Source organism: Hippoglossus hippoglossus, chromosome 1 (assembly GCF_009819705.1).
Source record: "Hippoglossus hippoglossus isolate fHipHip1 chromosome 1, fHipHip1.pri, whole genome shotgun sequence".
Lineage (NCBI taxonomy): Eukaryota > Metazoa > Chordata > Actinopteri > Pleuronectiformes > Pleuronectidae > Hippoglossus > Hippoglossus hippoglossus.
The window spans coordinates 10,820,699-10,836,149 of record NC_047151.1 but is presented as its reverse complement, the minus strand read 5'-3'; the positions used below and the strand labels follow the sequence as shown (position 1 = coordinate 10,836,149).

The 15,451-nt window shown below is 41.9% G+C and overlaps 2 protein-coding genes across 2 annotated transcripts in view; both read right to left on the bottom strand.

Moving 5' to 3' along the window:
* Positions 1 to 6,969, bottom strand: part of smc3 (structural maintenance of chromosomes 3) — a 29,723-nt gene extending 22,754 nt beyond the window's left edge. Inside the window, exons 1-13 of the mRNA XM_034598496.1 lie at positions 6,773 to 6,969; positions 6,000 to 6,075; positions 5,759 to 5,797; positions 5,598 to 5,665; positions 5,238 to 5,309; positions 4,607 to 4,686; positions 4,422 to 4,500; positions 4,092 to 4,209; positions 3,552 to 3,727; positions 3,188 to 3,268; positions 2,665 to 2,829; positions 862 to 983; positions 176 to 389 (exon numbers count right to left, since the gene is read on the bottom strand). Coding sequence (XP_034454387.1) covers positions 176 to 389; positions 862 to 983; positions 2,665 to 2,829; positions 3,188 to 3,268; positions 3,552 to 3,727; positions 4,092 to 4,209; positions 4,422 to 4,500; positions 4,607 to 4,686; positions 5,238 to 5,309; positions 5,598 to 5,665; positions 5,759 to 5,797; positions 6,000 to 6,075; positions 6,773 to 6,787 — 1,305 coding nt within the window. The 5' untranslated portion in view covers positions 6,788 to 6,969. The remainder of the gene's footprint in view (positions 1 to 175; positions 390 to 861; positions 984 to 2,664; positions 2,830 to 3,187; positions 3,269 to 3,551; positions 3,728 to 4,091; positions 4,210 to 4,421; positions 4,501 to 4,606; positions 4,687 to 5,237; positions 5,310 to 5,597; positions 5,666 to 5,758; positions 5,798 to 5,999; positions 6,076 to 6,772) is intronic.
* Positions 6,970 to 7,769: 800 nt separating this feature from the next.
* Positions 7,770 to 13,475, bottom strand: dusp5 (dual specificity phosphatase 5). Its single transcript, XM_034598855.1, has 4 exons — positions 13,013 to 13,475; positions 11,866 to 12,005; positions 11,027 to 11,246; positions 7,770 to 8,642 (listed from the first exon to the last, which is right to left on the bottom strand). The coding sequence occupies exons 1-4, from the start codon at positions 13,374 to 13,376 to the stop codon at positions 8,236 to 8,238; spliced, it is 1,131 nt and encodes a 376-aa protein (XP_034454746.1). The 5' UTR covers positions 13,377 to 13,475; the 3' UTR covers positions 7,770 to 8,235.
* Between the last annotated feature and the right edge of the window lie 1,976 nt (positions 13,476 to 15,451).

Sequence of the window (15,451 nt, the reverse complement as noted above, 5' to 3'; positions counted from 1 at the left end):
GAAATGTTGAGAAAGAAGTGAACAAATAAGCACTTTTTAGTAGTAGCAATAATTGTAGGAGTTTTCTCATACTTCCTCTGAAGCTGATCCTGAAAATCAGTGTGAAAACCAAACTTTACGCTAAACTATAAATCTTCTTCCTGGAAAGTATATTCACAGTTTTGAATTTGCTTACATTGTATTGCTCCAGGTTCTTCTCCTTACTAGTCTCTGTGTCTTCCAGGTCTTTGTGAATCGCTGCAATCTGCCTCTTTTTATCATTTATGGCCTGGTCCAGCGACTTCAGCTCCTTCTTGATCCACTTGTCCCTCTCCTCCTTGGAGGTGAACTGGCTGCCACGTCCCTGCTTGGCATAGAGGTCTGTCCTCTCCTGAGTAGCCTGAGCCAGTCTGGAAGGAGACGGAAGACAGAAAGTTACGATTTTGTAAACTAACTACAAGGTCCCACAGGAAGACACATCAGTACATCAACAAAACAAAGATTTGAGGCAGTCAATGATACAAACTATTAAACATATTGTTTGACGTTTACCCCTAAAAATTGGGCACTGTGTTTAAAGCGATTAATCATTCACATAGCCCTAATAATATTGATATAAACCTATTCAAATTAAAGCTGAGACTTGGCACTTTAATGAACTATCCATTGTTTTATTTCAAATTGAATTAGCTGAAGCTCAGAACCTGAAGACCAAGAAATGAGAAACAGTCCAAATATTCCCAGTCTTATATGTATTTCATGTGCATCCACCTCTTGAACTCTTGCCATCAAAGTGTATTCAAAATGTGATGACTGACTCATCGAGTTAAGCCTGGTCACCAACTGCTCGAGGGTTCGTAGCCGAGGATGAGTCATCCCTACCTGGAGATACCCCGCTCTTCTTTTTCCTTCACCATGTTGAATTTTGGCTCCGTCTCCTGCAGCTCTTTTTGCTTTTCCTCAATTTTCTCCAGCAGCTTCTGACGCTCCTTTAGCAGGCGTTTCTAGAGGAGCCAGAACATGACATTGTATAATGAATCTTCAAAATGTAGAACTTTGGAGGAGGAAGTATATGAAATGGATGAATTGTTTACAGTGGAAGGATGATAAGCTTATGTAAAAGCGGGATTGACACAGACTAAAAAGACATTCAAACAAAATAATTAGTCTAAAAGATTTCATTATTACCTCAATGCATCCATGTATATTTTCAGACTTTTTTTCCAAATTAATCAATTCCTAATGCATTTTATCTCAATGTTAAGTTCCTGCACAATGTGTATTGAATTTATATTTCTCAAAATAATTAGTTATAATAAATTATTTTTTGGCTGTAATATTCATTGGTAGATGCTAAAATTATGTGCACCCCTTCTGTTGATTTTTTTTGACTTCATAGTATTGGCCTGTATTTATTTTGAGTATATATAGTAAACATACACATGTATAAAGCAAAACACCATTTATCTAATTCTCATTATTACAATTGATGCTGCTCGTAGTCTGCTGTCAAAACTAATGAAAACAAACAAAAACAAACTCGTTAGTTTTCCCGAAACTAACGAGTTCGGGAAAAAAGCATCAAAGAAGGCAAATAATTGGGTAAAACACATTAACCATACAGAGTATTCTGAAAGATTTATGATCATAGTTTTAACCTGGATCATGGAAACATCGGACCAGTCCACCGCCTGCTGCTTTTAAGATTTTTCTGTGTGGGTTTCTATGACGGTGTGTTGCCCTATCACAGGTATGAAAACCTCTACTTTTCTCTCTGCATGTCAAAGCCAACTCAAACCTGATAAAACCGGGACCATCAGCAGCTAGTGACGCAGTTCTGCTTCCCTTGCTTTTCATTTTGCTCCAATAACATTTGGCTGATGCTGTGCCAGCCGTAGCCAGGTGGGCTTAATCCAACCACCAGCCAGCATGCTGCCATGGACCCATAACAGTTCACACAGAGGCTGAGCCAATGAAGCCGTTTGTATGATTGTCATCTTCAGACTCACGTGCACACGAACATACACTGCACACTATGCCATACGGAGAGTTATCTGTGCCAGCTCTGTACACAAAACCTTGTGCCAGGAATGATGTATAGTGGAGCTTATGGCTAAAAGGTCTAATATGCAGCCTGGTGCTTCCTCAGTCCGCTCTATCTCTTATCCACAGTCCAGCAAATGTTCTGCTAAAAGACTAAAACTGCACATTACATCTATTTTATAAGGAAATTAGACTTTTAAATAAACACTTCACTATTTGGTGCTTTTTAATGCATTCATATATTTTAGCAAAGTTCAGCAAGAAATTAATCAGCGCTCATTTAGAAAATTCATCATTTACCAAGTACAAGTAACATCCGGTTATTCCGGATAAATGAAAAATTTAACTATTTTAATGACTGTATAATTAATTGATTAGTTAAAAAAAATTCCATAAATCACATCAATATATTAATGATGCTCTCAAAAGTTGACTATTTCCTTGACTTCCATTAAAAATGAAGCAACTGTGAACATGAACTCCTCTTTCCACTTTCTAACATGGCAGAGTGGAGTATATGAAAAGAGAAAACCATCCCCGTCTACATAGAGTGATGATGCAGGGGATGGGGGGTTGGGGAGGGGGAGTGTTGCTGGTGCGGCATCACGTGTGCGGAGTGACGCAGATAGGAGGCTTCCGTACCCTCTGTTCGCTGTTGCCTGCCAGCTCGTCCTGCAGGTCCTTGGTCTTCAGCTCGAGCTTGGTCCTCTGCTTGATCTGCTCCTGGCGTTCGGCCGACAGCTGCTCTCTCTCCTCCTTCATGGCAGAGATCTTGGACTTCAGCTCCCTCACAACACGCTCCGTCTCCTACAGAAAAGGAGCCAAAATAATGAAACACGCCGTGAGACTTAATTCAAAGGAGTGTTAATACAACAACTTACTTCTTCTCCAGTGATTAAATGCCTAGTCATTTATTTACCAAAGACAGGTTCAGGAGAGATGAATGGATTAACAGATTTTGTTCATGTGAAGAGCAAAGCTAATTTTAACAAAATGTCCCAATTTGTCTGTTTTTCAAATGTGAACTATTCTGGATGACATAAATACACAAATAAAATTCAACAATGTAATTTTGAATACTGCACTTTTCTACAAGCTGTTAAAGATAATACCCCTCACCTAACCACAGAGATGGATATAATTACTCAAAGGTGGAATTCTTTACCTCTACTTTGTCTCTAGCATCTTGCTGAGCATCACGCAGCTGTCGGGATTTGTCTCCACAGGTCTCCCTCTTGGAGGACAACTGCAAAAAACAACCAACAAACAGAATGTTAAAGAGGAAAACTTGGTATGGTAAACTGTACACAACTGAGCACAGACCTAAATCTTTGGTGTGCAGGCTATGGTGACTGATTTTATTAAATAATCTATTAAAATGGCTTAAATGAATGTGTGATACTTGACATGCTGGTGAAGTGGACAAAACAGCATTCATATCAAGATTCAGTGAAACAGCATTTTCTACTATATTGTAATATTCTGACTGGCTGCTAGTGGCGATTCCCGTTGTAACCATAGAGTGTTACCTCATCCAGTTTGGCGCGGGTTTCATTCAGTTCCTGGTTGTAGATGGTGTACTCCAGGGCCCTTCTCATCTTGTCCCACTTCTGGTACTGAGCCAGCTCCTCCTTCTCGTCCTCCAGGGTGTGCAGACGCTCCTCGATGTACTTTAGCAGTTCATTGATCTTCTCTCGTTTACCCTCTGGGGAACACACAGACCAAGTTGTTTTTAAAACGGCAAACATAATTCTACTGAACTGACATTACTTCACGCTAGTAATGATTTATTGATGAATGCTGTTTACTTTTACAGTAACCATGTTGCCCATCATCATGCATGTTAATCATGAAATAAGTATTAAGAAAGTTAAATTGCATTTTTTTTTTTTTTTAAATAAAGTCTCCAAATCTGCTTTTCATTCAAACTGCAGTGTGCACTTTTGTCTAAGGCTCAATTTGGCAACCAAAAACCCCATTTATGATTGAAAACGAATAGTTTAAAGTGGGGGAAGTTAAAACAATTATTTAGTAATGTCTAAGAAACAATGATGTTCCAAAGCTGTTACCTGTCTCCTTCATGAGAGAAATACTCTCCTCCTTGCGCTCATCGTACACCCGTGTCCCTGCCACCTCTCGCAGCAGCTTTAAACGCTGGGAATCCGGTGCCGTGGCCATTTGGTTGATCTGAATGAAACATGAAAATAATGCATAAGAAGAAATACCCTGCTGTTTGGTGTACCGTTTTATTAACTTAAGCAGATGACAATTTCTGATTATACATGGCAAGTCAAGACACCAGAACTTTTTCCAGCCCTGTTTGCATACTGTAATACATGACACAACACTGACACACTCATGTGTTGTGCGTGTGAGGTTGTCACCCACTCCATTCTCACCTTTCCCTGCTTGACGATGTAGTAGGGGTTACTGCGGGAGAAACCAGCACTCTCCAGAAGGTTCATGACATCATTCTTACTGCAACAATAACAGATGCCATCAAACAAGTGATTGCATGGGATCACAGTGTTGTAATTTCCGGTGATTACAGGGACACAAACAGTCACCACACAGCAATACTTACGTCACCATCTTCTTGTCTAAGAAGTATTGGTCCTTCTTGGCGCCAATGACACGGCGAAGGGAGACTTCCTCCTTGTCAATCTGGAAGAAGAGATATTTATCGTCGGTCAAGAAGGGAACAGCAGGATTGGCCAGTTGTGCCACAGTATTACCAGGCTGCATGATTACAGTTTAACCCCCAGTTAGAAACTCTTTGGATTTCTGGATTGGATCAACCACCCTGTCTTCATCGTCAGAATAATAAGCACTGTCTACTGGAGGTTGCATTATAATCACTGATCACAACAGTCATAGGAATACTGTTAAATATTATCAGAATAGCACAATATAGTGATGATACCACTTAGACCGGTGGCTTGAACTTAGGATGATGTTGAGGAAAGTTGCCTGACAAAAAACATTTATTTTATCTGTCTAAATAAGTAAAGAATTACAGTTTTTCCTCTGATAATTCTTTTAAAAATAAATACTAAAATGTAATGACATGATTGTATAGATGGTATTTATGACATGCACACAGAAGATAGTGTTTTACTTCAGAGGCTTACTGCAATGTTAGAACAATATAAAGTTGGAAAGAATCTGTGTGTTCACAATTAATAGGATCAATACGAAAGTTTTGCCATTCCTACCGGCAGCCGGTTGTCAGAGTTGTCAAATATAATCTCCACAAAAGCAGAAATGACACGTGGACCAGTTCCCTCCTACAGTGACAGGGGAAGAAAACACAACATTGGCATGTTTATATTAACGGATTTACATGTTAAAATAAAGTTTTTCAAGCTGTTACAACACAAACTACATATTTCAACAAAAAAAACACATAATCCTATTAAGAATTGTATAATCCACCATTCATTAGGAGGTTACACAAGCTTTTGTTAACACAAGCATGCAAAACAAAAGACGTCTGTGCAAGCCCCATGTCACAGAGCCACTTTTACAAATTATGACTGACATTCGAGGTGTGTGCGATATTCGTCTGGACTTACATGGAGCAGGGCCAGACGCTGCTCAGGTCGTAGGTGGCTGAACTCATCACTGAGCACAAACTGAATGGCTATGAAAACAGAGACAGAGCAACAGTTTTAGAAAACAAACAAGAGAAAGTAGCAACGTTGGACTATTGTGTAGAAAATTGAGGCTCACATACCGTAGAAGAAGTTACTTTTTCCTGATCCATTCCTTCCAACTGTTACAAGAAAACACACAGAGAAGGACATTGACATACATGTTCACAGACAACCCCGAGACAAGACTATTAACCAACAATTTAAGTCAAGCGCATTCAACAATATCTTATCTTGAGTAACTTGACAACACTTTAGGCTACATATCTCAGCCTCAAACTAAACCAGATGGTGAGTTAGAAGTGCAGGTGTTCATATACTCACCGATGACGTTGTGCTTTGGACTGAAGGGGTCCACCACAGTTTGGTCCCTGTAACTTCGGAACCCCTGGATGATGACCTACAGCAGAGCAAGCACAAAACATTGACTGTAACGTCCTTCTGTAAAGCATCGTTAAAACCACACGATGAAGCCAGGCATTGTTGAATGAAAAGTATTCCAGAAGCAGACCGGGAACCATCCCTGAATGCAGCAACACTACTACCTCGACCCTCTCGTTTATATTCAACTTGTAACCTGTGTGCTAGGCGCAGCAACACATGTATAATGATCGGGACAGGGTTTACAGCAGGGCCTTGTCTGACGGTCGCTGTATGGGCTAGTTTTTTTTATCGTGGCGTTCACCGGTGTGCATGGTTGCTAGCTAAACCAACCACACACGAGGCCGCCATATTATCATCAAAGCTCGTGTTTAGCTAACTATTTGTGCTGAGTGTGGTTTTATATAACGTGTATGGGGCAGCGGGACGTATGCTAACTCCACATTAGCCCAGTAGCGTTAGCGTAGCATCTTATGAAGGGGGCGGGCAATTCAAGATTAATCCCGGTAGCCCTAGCTAGCATTAGCAAGCTAGCTGCTCAACCTTTATCTACCTCTGGTACGCTTTTACTTTGCCCTGCGCGCCAGTTAAAGTTAGACCGCGAGCAACCCCTTCTTATCCTGGGCACGGGCATTTAGCTGAATAACGTTACGCTCGCATATTTAACGTCAGACAGGTGACAGTCGGAAACACTAACAAGTACGATGCTAGCTTACCTGTTTGATGTACATGGCGGTCTGAGCAGGGCGTCTCCTCGGCTGAACTCGGAGTCAAACTCCGCTCTCCGCTAAACTGGAGAAGCCGAGAATTCACTGATCCAAAACTCAACGATATATTACAATTTGTTGCATGTGAAAATCGGTGAAACCCAGTGTGGCCGGGGAGAATAACATGGAAAATGGCGGCGGGGGCGGGATAGAGTGGAAGGTGCCATTATGTGAAAACGGGGTTGTAACAATAAACATATACCAAGTGTTTTGTGTCAGTAATTTAACTAAGGTAAGGTATGATTATGGAAAACGTCTAGTAGATTATTGTAGTACTGAAAACCACTATTTTTTGCGTAATTACACGTAAATAACACGTTTGATATTTACTATCCTCTCTGTTGGTAGAGTTGGTACAGTCCAGCTCTGCCATCTGAGCGCCAAACACAGAAAACAGTCGAAACTGAAAGATCTGCCTTCTAACTCTAAACTATTGATGATAGTAAGAACCCAACAACATGGTTTATCACACATTTAGAGAATATAACTTAGATCTGTTCCCATTGGGAAGTTTTCTTTATCCATGGTTTATATTTCCAAAAAATAATGCAAAATGCATGTTTTTATGTTTTGTATTTTGCATAGGTTGTACTGGGTTGCACTAACTTGACAAATATCCTGGGAACATACAGTCTGACTATAACTGTACATACAAGTGGCCGCCTATTTAAATCTGCTGTTAAAGGCCATAAGTCACTGCAGGTGTCACTGTTGTCTCTTCTTCTTGTATCCTGGCCTCTCCTGTTCCTCGGAGAGATGTGCAACGTAGGCCTGAAGCTGTTATGGACACAGTTTTAGAAAGTAGTATTGATTTTTCCCCTGTCTTTCTGTTTACAGGAATAAATGTGCCAAACATTACATGGAATGAATCCACCTGCAATTCCATCAGACTTCTCAGCTGCATATTCACCTAGAATGCTGCAATGATGACTTGACAACAAGCAAATTTTTGTGCTGAAAACATTTATTAAACACATACTCATATCCACATTATTGAAAAAGATCAGACAGACAGCAATTCTTCAAATAAATTAAATTCAAATGCATGACTTAATTTGTGAATAGGCAAATAAATCACAATAACAACCTAAGTCATGTATATTGCAGTTTATTAGTGTGCTGTGTTGTTTCATCTCTGCAGTTCAGAAGGAAGGGAAACGGCATCAATGGCTGCTGTAGGCCATTCACTTAGTAGGCTTTTTTCACACAAATACCCATTGTTAATGTCATAAGGAACAGTTCCTACTGTGACAAGTCAAAAAGTCTGCTGTGAAAAAGGCCTATAGGCCTCATGTCCCATAGACAGAACTCTATTATCTGACCTCAGTCTATCTACTGGTTTCAACACCAGGCACACAGAGAGCGATTCTTAAAACTTTTTCAAGTAAGACTACAAGCAGTCACAGTTCATTTTAAGGCAGTGCAGTTATTGGGCTCAGTTTTAACTGGTGGTGGACTGGGGACTGCAGGTAAGAGGTAGGGAGGGTGATCACGGATGGCTCAAAGTTTTTGGTGTTGAAGGTGGTGGTGAAGTCGTTGGCAAAAAAGGATGCAGACTCCGGGACGCAGGGTGTGGCTGGTTCAGGTGTGGCAGCGTGAGCCGGAGCCATGGAGAGGACCTCGGACTCAAACTGCAGCAGCTGACCCATGAAGCTAAAGTTGGGTGAGATGACATCTCGGCGCTGCTTGATGATGTCAAAGGCCGCATCCAGTCGCAGCTGCTGCGTCCTCATGATGTAGGCCATGCAGATGGTAGGGGAGCGTGAGATGCCTGCTTCACAGTGGACAAGAACTTTCCCCCCTGATTGCTTTACGTGATCTGGAAGGAGAAGGGGACAATCAGCGTTAATGACAGTCTCATATAGAGACAGATCATTTTTTCTTTCTGTAACAAGCATCAAATGAATTATTGAAAAAACTGCTGGTGCAGATCAAAATATCAGCCATGGTTATTTTGTCGGGTTTTATTTTTGCTTTGTTAGTGTGCGTCTGTAATTTATAATTTTAAACTCAAGTGGTGATGGAGGTGTTACAATGAATCAAGAGGGAGTTTTGAACAGTGAATATTAACAAATGGAAGAATCCCATTATAACTATATAATTATTCCTGTATACCTTACTCCCACTCAATAATTAATGTGAACACCTTTTCACATCTTATCTACACACACACACACACACACACACACACACACACACACGATATATAGACAAACAACAAATCAACCTTCTCAGAGAAACACTTCCTGATATACCAGTTCTGCACACAGACGCTCGTGAGTCACAGAGCGCAGCTGTACATGAGACTTTCTCTCTCCTACGCTGCTGTGGGGGCGCTGGGCGCTGCTGCAGAGTTCACTGTGGCACAGAGCTGTGAGTTCTAATTCAGAGCTGCTGCAGCACTCCTACACACTTATATGGATGTTCTAATGCCGACACACAAATCTACTTTCTGATTTCAAGATTTTGTAAATTCACAGAACTACCCCTTATTACACATGCTTTTTTCTGTGTCTCAAGTTTACGATTGGTCTCCTGACACTTAGCTCCACAAAGCTACGGCACACACCTACACATTTATCTCTCACTCTCTCTCTCTATCACATTGAGGGTCACTTCTGTCTGGTCATGAGAGTCACTGGAGGGCGAACAATTCATATTTCTGACATCTCTGATCGCTGATTCCCCGCATGAATGAATTATGAATTTCCCATCTGCAGTGGCAGATGCAACAAGATGAAAGAGAGGTTAAAAAAATGGACTGACAGCAGCGGTGGGTGTTATAATGACCACCCTCGAGTCAAGTGATGCACCCTCATTGGCTGGAGATGTCATGACATGCTTCAGCTGCTGTTTTCATCCAGGGAGGTCAATAATATTTATTATCTCCTACCCGACTGTACATTTGTCACTAGGTCAGTAAGGGGTGTTGATTGGTGATTGATTTTCATTTGGGGACCAGCAGAAGCTCGATGAGAGCTTGTGTGCAGCACTTTTCTAATCACTCGGCATGGCCGACAAATTTCCGTGGCCCTCCTTGAAAGTAGGCTGAACCTGCCCCTTGAACAATTCGCTGCCTTATGTAATGGCCAGGCTCGCTCAAAATCAACCTGAAATAGGAAAAAAACAATGCACAAAACCAACAACAGCAGCCACCAAATACTGGTCAGCCAAGCTGCTCATGGGCAAGCTTTGTCCTTGGTTATGCCTGACTATAAATAGCTACCAGCACATTGTGTACATCTTTTGCTGCCGCTGCTGCTGCTATTATCCTGCACCCCTCTCCTCTCCTCTCCAACACACACATACATTGACACGCACACACACACACCCTCTTCCTCAGTGACACATTCATTGCCCTCTGACTGCCCTCTGGTAAATCAATGATTCCTACCTGTAAACAACCATCAACTGTGCTATTCTATTTGTGTCCGTCAACTAGCTTTTATCCTCCACCCAACCATCAAAACAACTCTGAGTGAGTGTGTGTGTGTGTGTCAGCCCCCAACCTCCTCTTCCCCGCTATTACTAACCACGGACAGCTCACCCAGTTGTCACACTGACTGACCACACCCGGCGGAGTAAGCCACTGAGATTAGGCCTGGGAGGCGATGACGGCATGGGAGCGTCTTTTTCAAGTTAAGACAGAAGGGAGGGAGGAAGGGGAAGGGGGTAGTGAGCAAATCCTGAATGAAAGCAGACTGGCTGGATATGTTGGCTGGTTGGATGTGGGGTGGAGGTGGGGGTGGTGGTGGTGTCGTGGCTGAAAGCAGGTGATCAAGTTAAACAGATTACGGCCTGGTTTCTTTTAGCCCTCTATTTGTGAATGGCAGCAGGCGAAGGCAGCGATGAAGGGGGTTTACATGAGGACGCATCTCCGAAATAAACATATCTATGTTTAGGTGTTTTCTCTGACTCTAGCTCTACTGTTTTTAGGCTCCTTGAGGGGATGTCCCACTATAAGTATAGTGAAGCTGAACTTCCAAGAAAGGACTTCATCTTGGCACTGGTGTATTTATTCACCTCTCTAGCTGCAGTGAGCTTGTTATGAATGTTGAGCTGAGTGAATCGGCTACTTTATAAGACGATAAAAGAGAAAGGACCGATCCTGACACAACATCAACCTTCAATCGGAAACCCTCATCAGGAAAATAATTAAAGCAGTATATCTGACATGCCCAAGGTTCATTTCCTTCAACTCACCGATAAACTCTATGGCCTCCTGGAAGTGGGAGCTGATGTCGGCCATGTGGCTGTCCTCCACGGGGATCCACTTGTAGTCGTAGTGGCCCTTGGTGGGCTGCAGGTCCCTGCGTGACACGTTGAGCAAGGCCGTGATGTGAAGGTCGCTGAGATAGTCCTGTCTGGAGGCGTGGTAGGCACTACCGAGGTAGAGGAAAGGCAGGATCTCTACAGGTGTACCCTGAGTGCGAAAGAGGGGGGAGAAAACAGAGACATGAGACGAGTGGATAAGGACCCATGCTCAATGCATCTCTGAGAAAAATGTACCCATAGTCTGAGTCACAACATCCACCTGCCAGCAGAACATTGTGATCATCTGCAGACAAAGGGTACGTGGATACATGTCGATGGAGGAATTATGGAACTGTGACGTGGAGTAACCCAAAATATGTCAACCTCAGACACAATAAGTGTACTCTGAGATGTGAGGCAGCCACGCGCTTTCTATTTGGGCAGTGGAGGTTATAAAGGAAAGGTCAGGGATGAAAGAGTGTTTTCCTCTCTGGGGCGTCCTGGTGTCAGCTGGCCACCAGTGAGTGATCGCTCCCCCTTTTCGAGCCAAATATAAGACGGCTGGGAAGCGGCGAAGGTCAGAGAATATCATGTGTATGATGAGAAAATGTTTTGATGAGCTTGATGCCAAATATAAATCTCTCTAATGTCAGCAGGGCTGGGATGTAAGTCTGTTTTCGTTTTTATAGCTTTATGTACAGTTAAAAATAAAAATCTGAAAGAGGATGTGTGCACTGTGGCTGTGTGAGAGATTGGAAGAACAGAACAGTGAAGGGGTGTTTCCGTACCTGATCGTAATCTGGTTTGTGGTGAGAGAGCTTCTCGCTGTGGGTGTTGACTCTCTTCTCGGTTTCAGTTCCGCTCTGGTCGATGGTTTTCACCTCAGTGCAAAGTTCAGGGTATTGAGAGTGGAAGTTCTCGAATCCTCCTGAGCAAAAATAAAGGGGGAAAACACATGAGTGTAAGCTCAGAATAATACAATCTGCACCCCCTGACACACACATACACATGTTGTGAAATGGCAGCGTTTATGAAACAGTCTTAACAGCGGATTATAACCTTTATAACCTGATTATAAGCGCGTAATTATGGAGCCCGAGGCTGGAGGACCGGTAATCCTTTTAGGCCCACATCCTGAGGAGGACGCAGAGGTGACAGACGGACATGGGTGTGTTTCAACACATTATCACCCCGTCGAGGAACTCGTTTACCTTCGGCTCTGGTGGGGTTTCACTTTTATTTTATATTTTATTTCCCATCAATAAAAGATATGGCACCACCAATTCGCCTGCGTTTCTCGCGCACTGACTCATCCGCTCCGTTGACGCACACAAAACATCTATCTCCCCGAGTAGTGAGAGAACAACACAGGCGGCTCAAGAGGAGGAGGACAGTGGGAGAAAAACGACTTGGCTTTATATAACAGTGTATGTGTTATATAGAGAAAAGTAAGATTAAATTGAACACCTATGGACTAGTCCCAAATATAGCCGCTTAAAAAGGTGATAAATAAATAAATAAAAGTGGAAAACCATCGAAAACCGTGTCTATAATAACATGTTCAATTATATTAGAGCCTAAAATCAATATGACGTATAATATTAAACTACTAATAATGTATATACTTGATTTAATAGCCTAGATAGGTTATTTTAACCTCGTCAGCCAACAACACAAGCCATATAAAGACAAAATCAGTGAAGTTTCAGTCCAAAGTAACATTTTCATCATTAGCATTAAAATAAGCTGATACAACGTTTGATAAAAAGGTATAAAGGGGATGTTTTAACCCGTCATGGTGGCTTTTATACAATATACTATGTTTTCAAAGTCAGGATTGTCTATAAAAGAGGAAGGAAGAAGAAAGAAAAGTACACAACAGATCAGATTTATCTCCTCTTTCTGGATTCAAACTCGTTTCCAAACAGCTCTCACCTTTCAGGAAACAGATGTTGGCTCCGCTCGCCAGATGCGAGAGCGTGTTTATCACCATTTGTGCTACACTGTCCTTTTTCAGTTTTTGCCAGTGGGACGTCCGGTCATCCACGGCTACGATCGCCGAGATGCTGCCCTCCCGCAGCCGGAAGAGCGCTCTCTCGTCCGGGATGACGAACTGCAGAGGCAGCGGTCCTCCCCGGGACCTCCGGACCACCACCGAGTTGAGGTTGACATTGACGGAGCCTCCGATGCTGGAGTTGGTGAAGGAGAAATACGGCCGGCAATCCACAATAAGGCAGCTCCCACTCTCCTTCCTGATCATCTTCCTCAGACGCCGGCAGTCGATGCTGGTCACCTTCATATTGTTATTGTTGTTATTATTATTATTGCCTAAAGAATCAAAGTAGATGGATACGGGCGAGTGCGGAGCCCCGTGCGAGTCTGTGCCTACATTTCCTCCGAGGGGATTCCGGCCCATCGGTTTTATGTGAATGGAACCTCCGGCGCGTGACGTCACGAACCACATATGGACACCGGCGAGGTGTGACACGACGGAGAAGGCCCGCCCCCAACGATGACTGGACCGAAACCACGCCTCCGTGCCTAGTGAAGAAAAAAAATAAAAATGACCACATTGCTGTGTGTGTTTGATTCAGACATTACTCATACACACACAAACGCACACACACACACACACACACACGCACACTCACACCCACACACACACACACACACACACACACACACACCCACACACACGAAACCTGATAGTTTTTTTTCTTTGTTTGTTGTTGTGACTTCAGCTATAGGCTAATTCAATTTGTTCAACTATGCCATACATCTCAATGCCTGAAAAAAAATGTAATAATGTGTCGATGAAAACATCAAGACCAGAATGACGAATCTTTAGAGAGAGAAAAATATAATAGAGAGATACATGGCCAATATGTCCAATAACACATGTAAACCCAAAAGGCTGATTTAACAGGAATATCAGATCCAGGCAATAACCTACATAATACTGGGCTGCCACAAACAATCTTTTCATTTATCTATCAATATGCTGATTGTTTCCTTGATTCATTTATTATTTGTCTGGTCTGAAAAAGAAAGAACAAAAAAAGACCCATGACCAACAATTCCAAAAGCCAAAGATAATTCATTTAGTTTTACATTTTTTTCAGCATATCAGCTTCACAAATGTACTTGAATTATCAATCAATTATTAGGGTCAATTTGCTGATATTTTTTTCTGTACGTCAGCAAATTAAATAATGGATTAATAATTCAGGCAAAATAGTACAATTTGAGTTAGTTCATATACATAAACTCATGAAACACCACATAGCCTACACAAACATACTGTACAACAAAATATGAACAAACACACACACTTATAAATATTCCAGTTACTTTATTACCTATATTCTTATTATAGGATATTAGATTACTCATAATATACTGCAGGTCTGCAGAGACATAACATTTACAGTGATACAACAGCAAATGAGAAGAACCATATAACATATAATGACACTAGTTGCAAGTACCACACCCACTCTACTGTAAATCCCCAAATTGTTTGTTTAAGGCCACTCCTGAATAATCTACCATGTGCCGCTCAGCAATGAGGGGAATTTAAAGAGGACCTCAGTGTCTGGACAACATGCAGCTGACAAAAGCAAACTCCAACTTCCGCCTTGTCCCATGTATAGCCCAGTGAAGCAGCCACATATCCACCAGCATGTAAGACTAATGCCCCCAAATGAATTAACAGGCTTAAACGTCACACCTCCCTGCGCTCACATGACAGCCAATCAATCCTAACACGCAGCTTAGGCCTCTGTTGGATCCTGTGTGCATGCGTTATGGTTTGGATTTCAATGTGTGACCACTGAGTGTCGTCTGTGTAATCCAACTGAAGCCATTTTGGATTCACACTGTGTCATACTCGCTGTAAAGAACGCTGTGCTCGCATCTGACTAAGCAGTTATTCATGTAATAAATTATTTTCTTCAATCTGTAGAGAATTTTGATTAGGCAGTAGTTTGACATTTTGTGAAATACGTATAAATTTTCTTTTAGAGTTTTTGAAGAGAAGCTTGGCATTAAACTCTCATATCTGTATGGTGAATATGAAGCTGCAGCATAAAGACTGGAAACACTGGGAAACAGTCATCAGGCTCTGTTCACAGATACCAACCTATTCCTTTAAAAATGTTTGAAGCAACAATTGCAACTGTTCCTGGAATGACTATTCCCCCCCCGTGTGTAATAAACATTTTATTGAAAGTTTAAGCAGAGAAATAAAACTACAAGGAATCACTTGGATAGTGATAGGGAATAAATTAAACTTTAAAAGAGACCACCATACTGACACTAATCTCCAAAGATACGCACATCAGGGGCCCAACATAAACATGTATTGATGTATTG

Coding starts and splice junctions, on each gene's coding strand:
- dusp5 (XM_034598855.1), bottom strand. CDS start 13,376: ATGAAGGTGACCAGCATCGACTGCCGGCGTCTGAGGAAGATGATCAGG. Junction 12,006..13,012: donor CAACATCTGTTTCCTGAAAG/GTGAGAGCTGTT, acceptor ATTTTTGCTCAG/GAGGATTCGAGAACTTCCAC. Junction 8,643..11,026: donor GGAGGCCATAGAGTTTATCG/GTGAGTTGAAGG, acceptor TTCTCCTTCCAG/ATCACGTAAAGCAATCAGGG.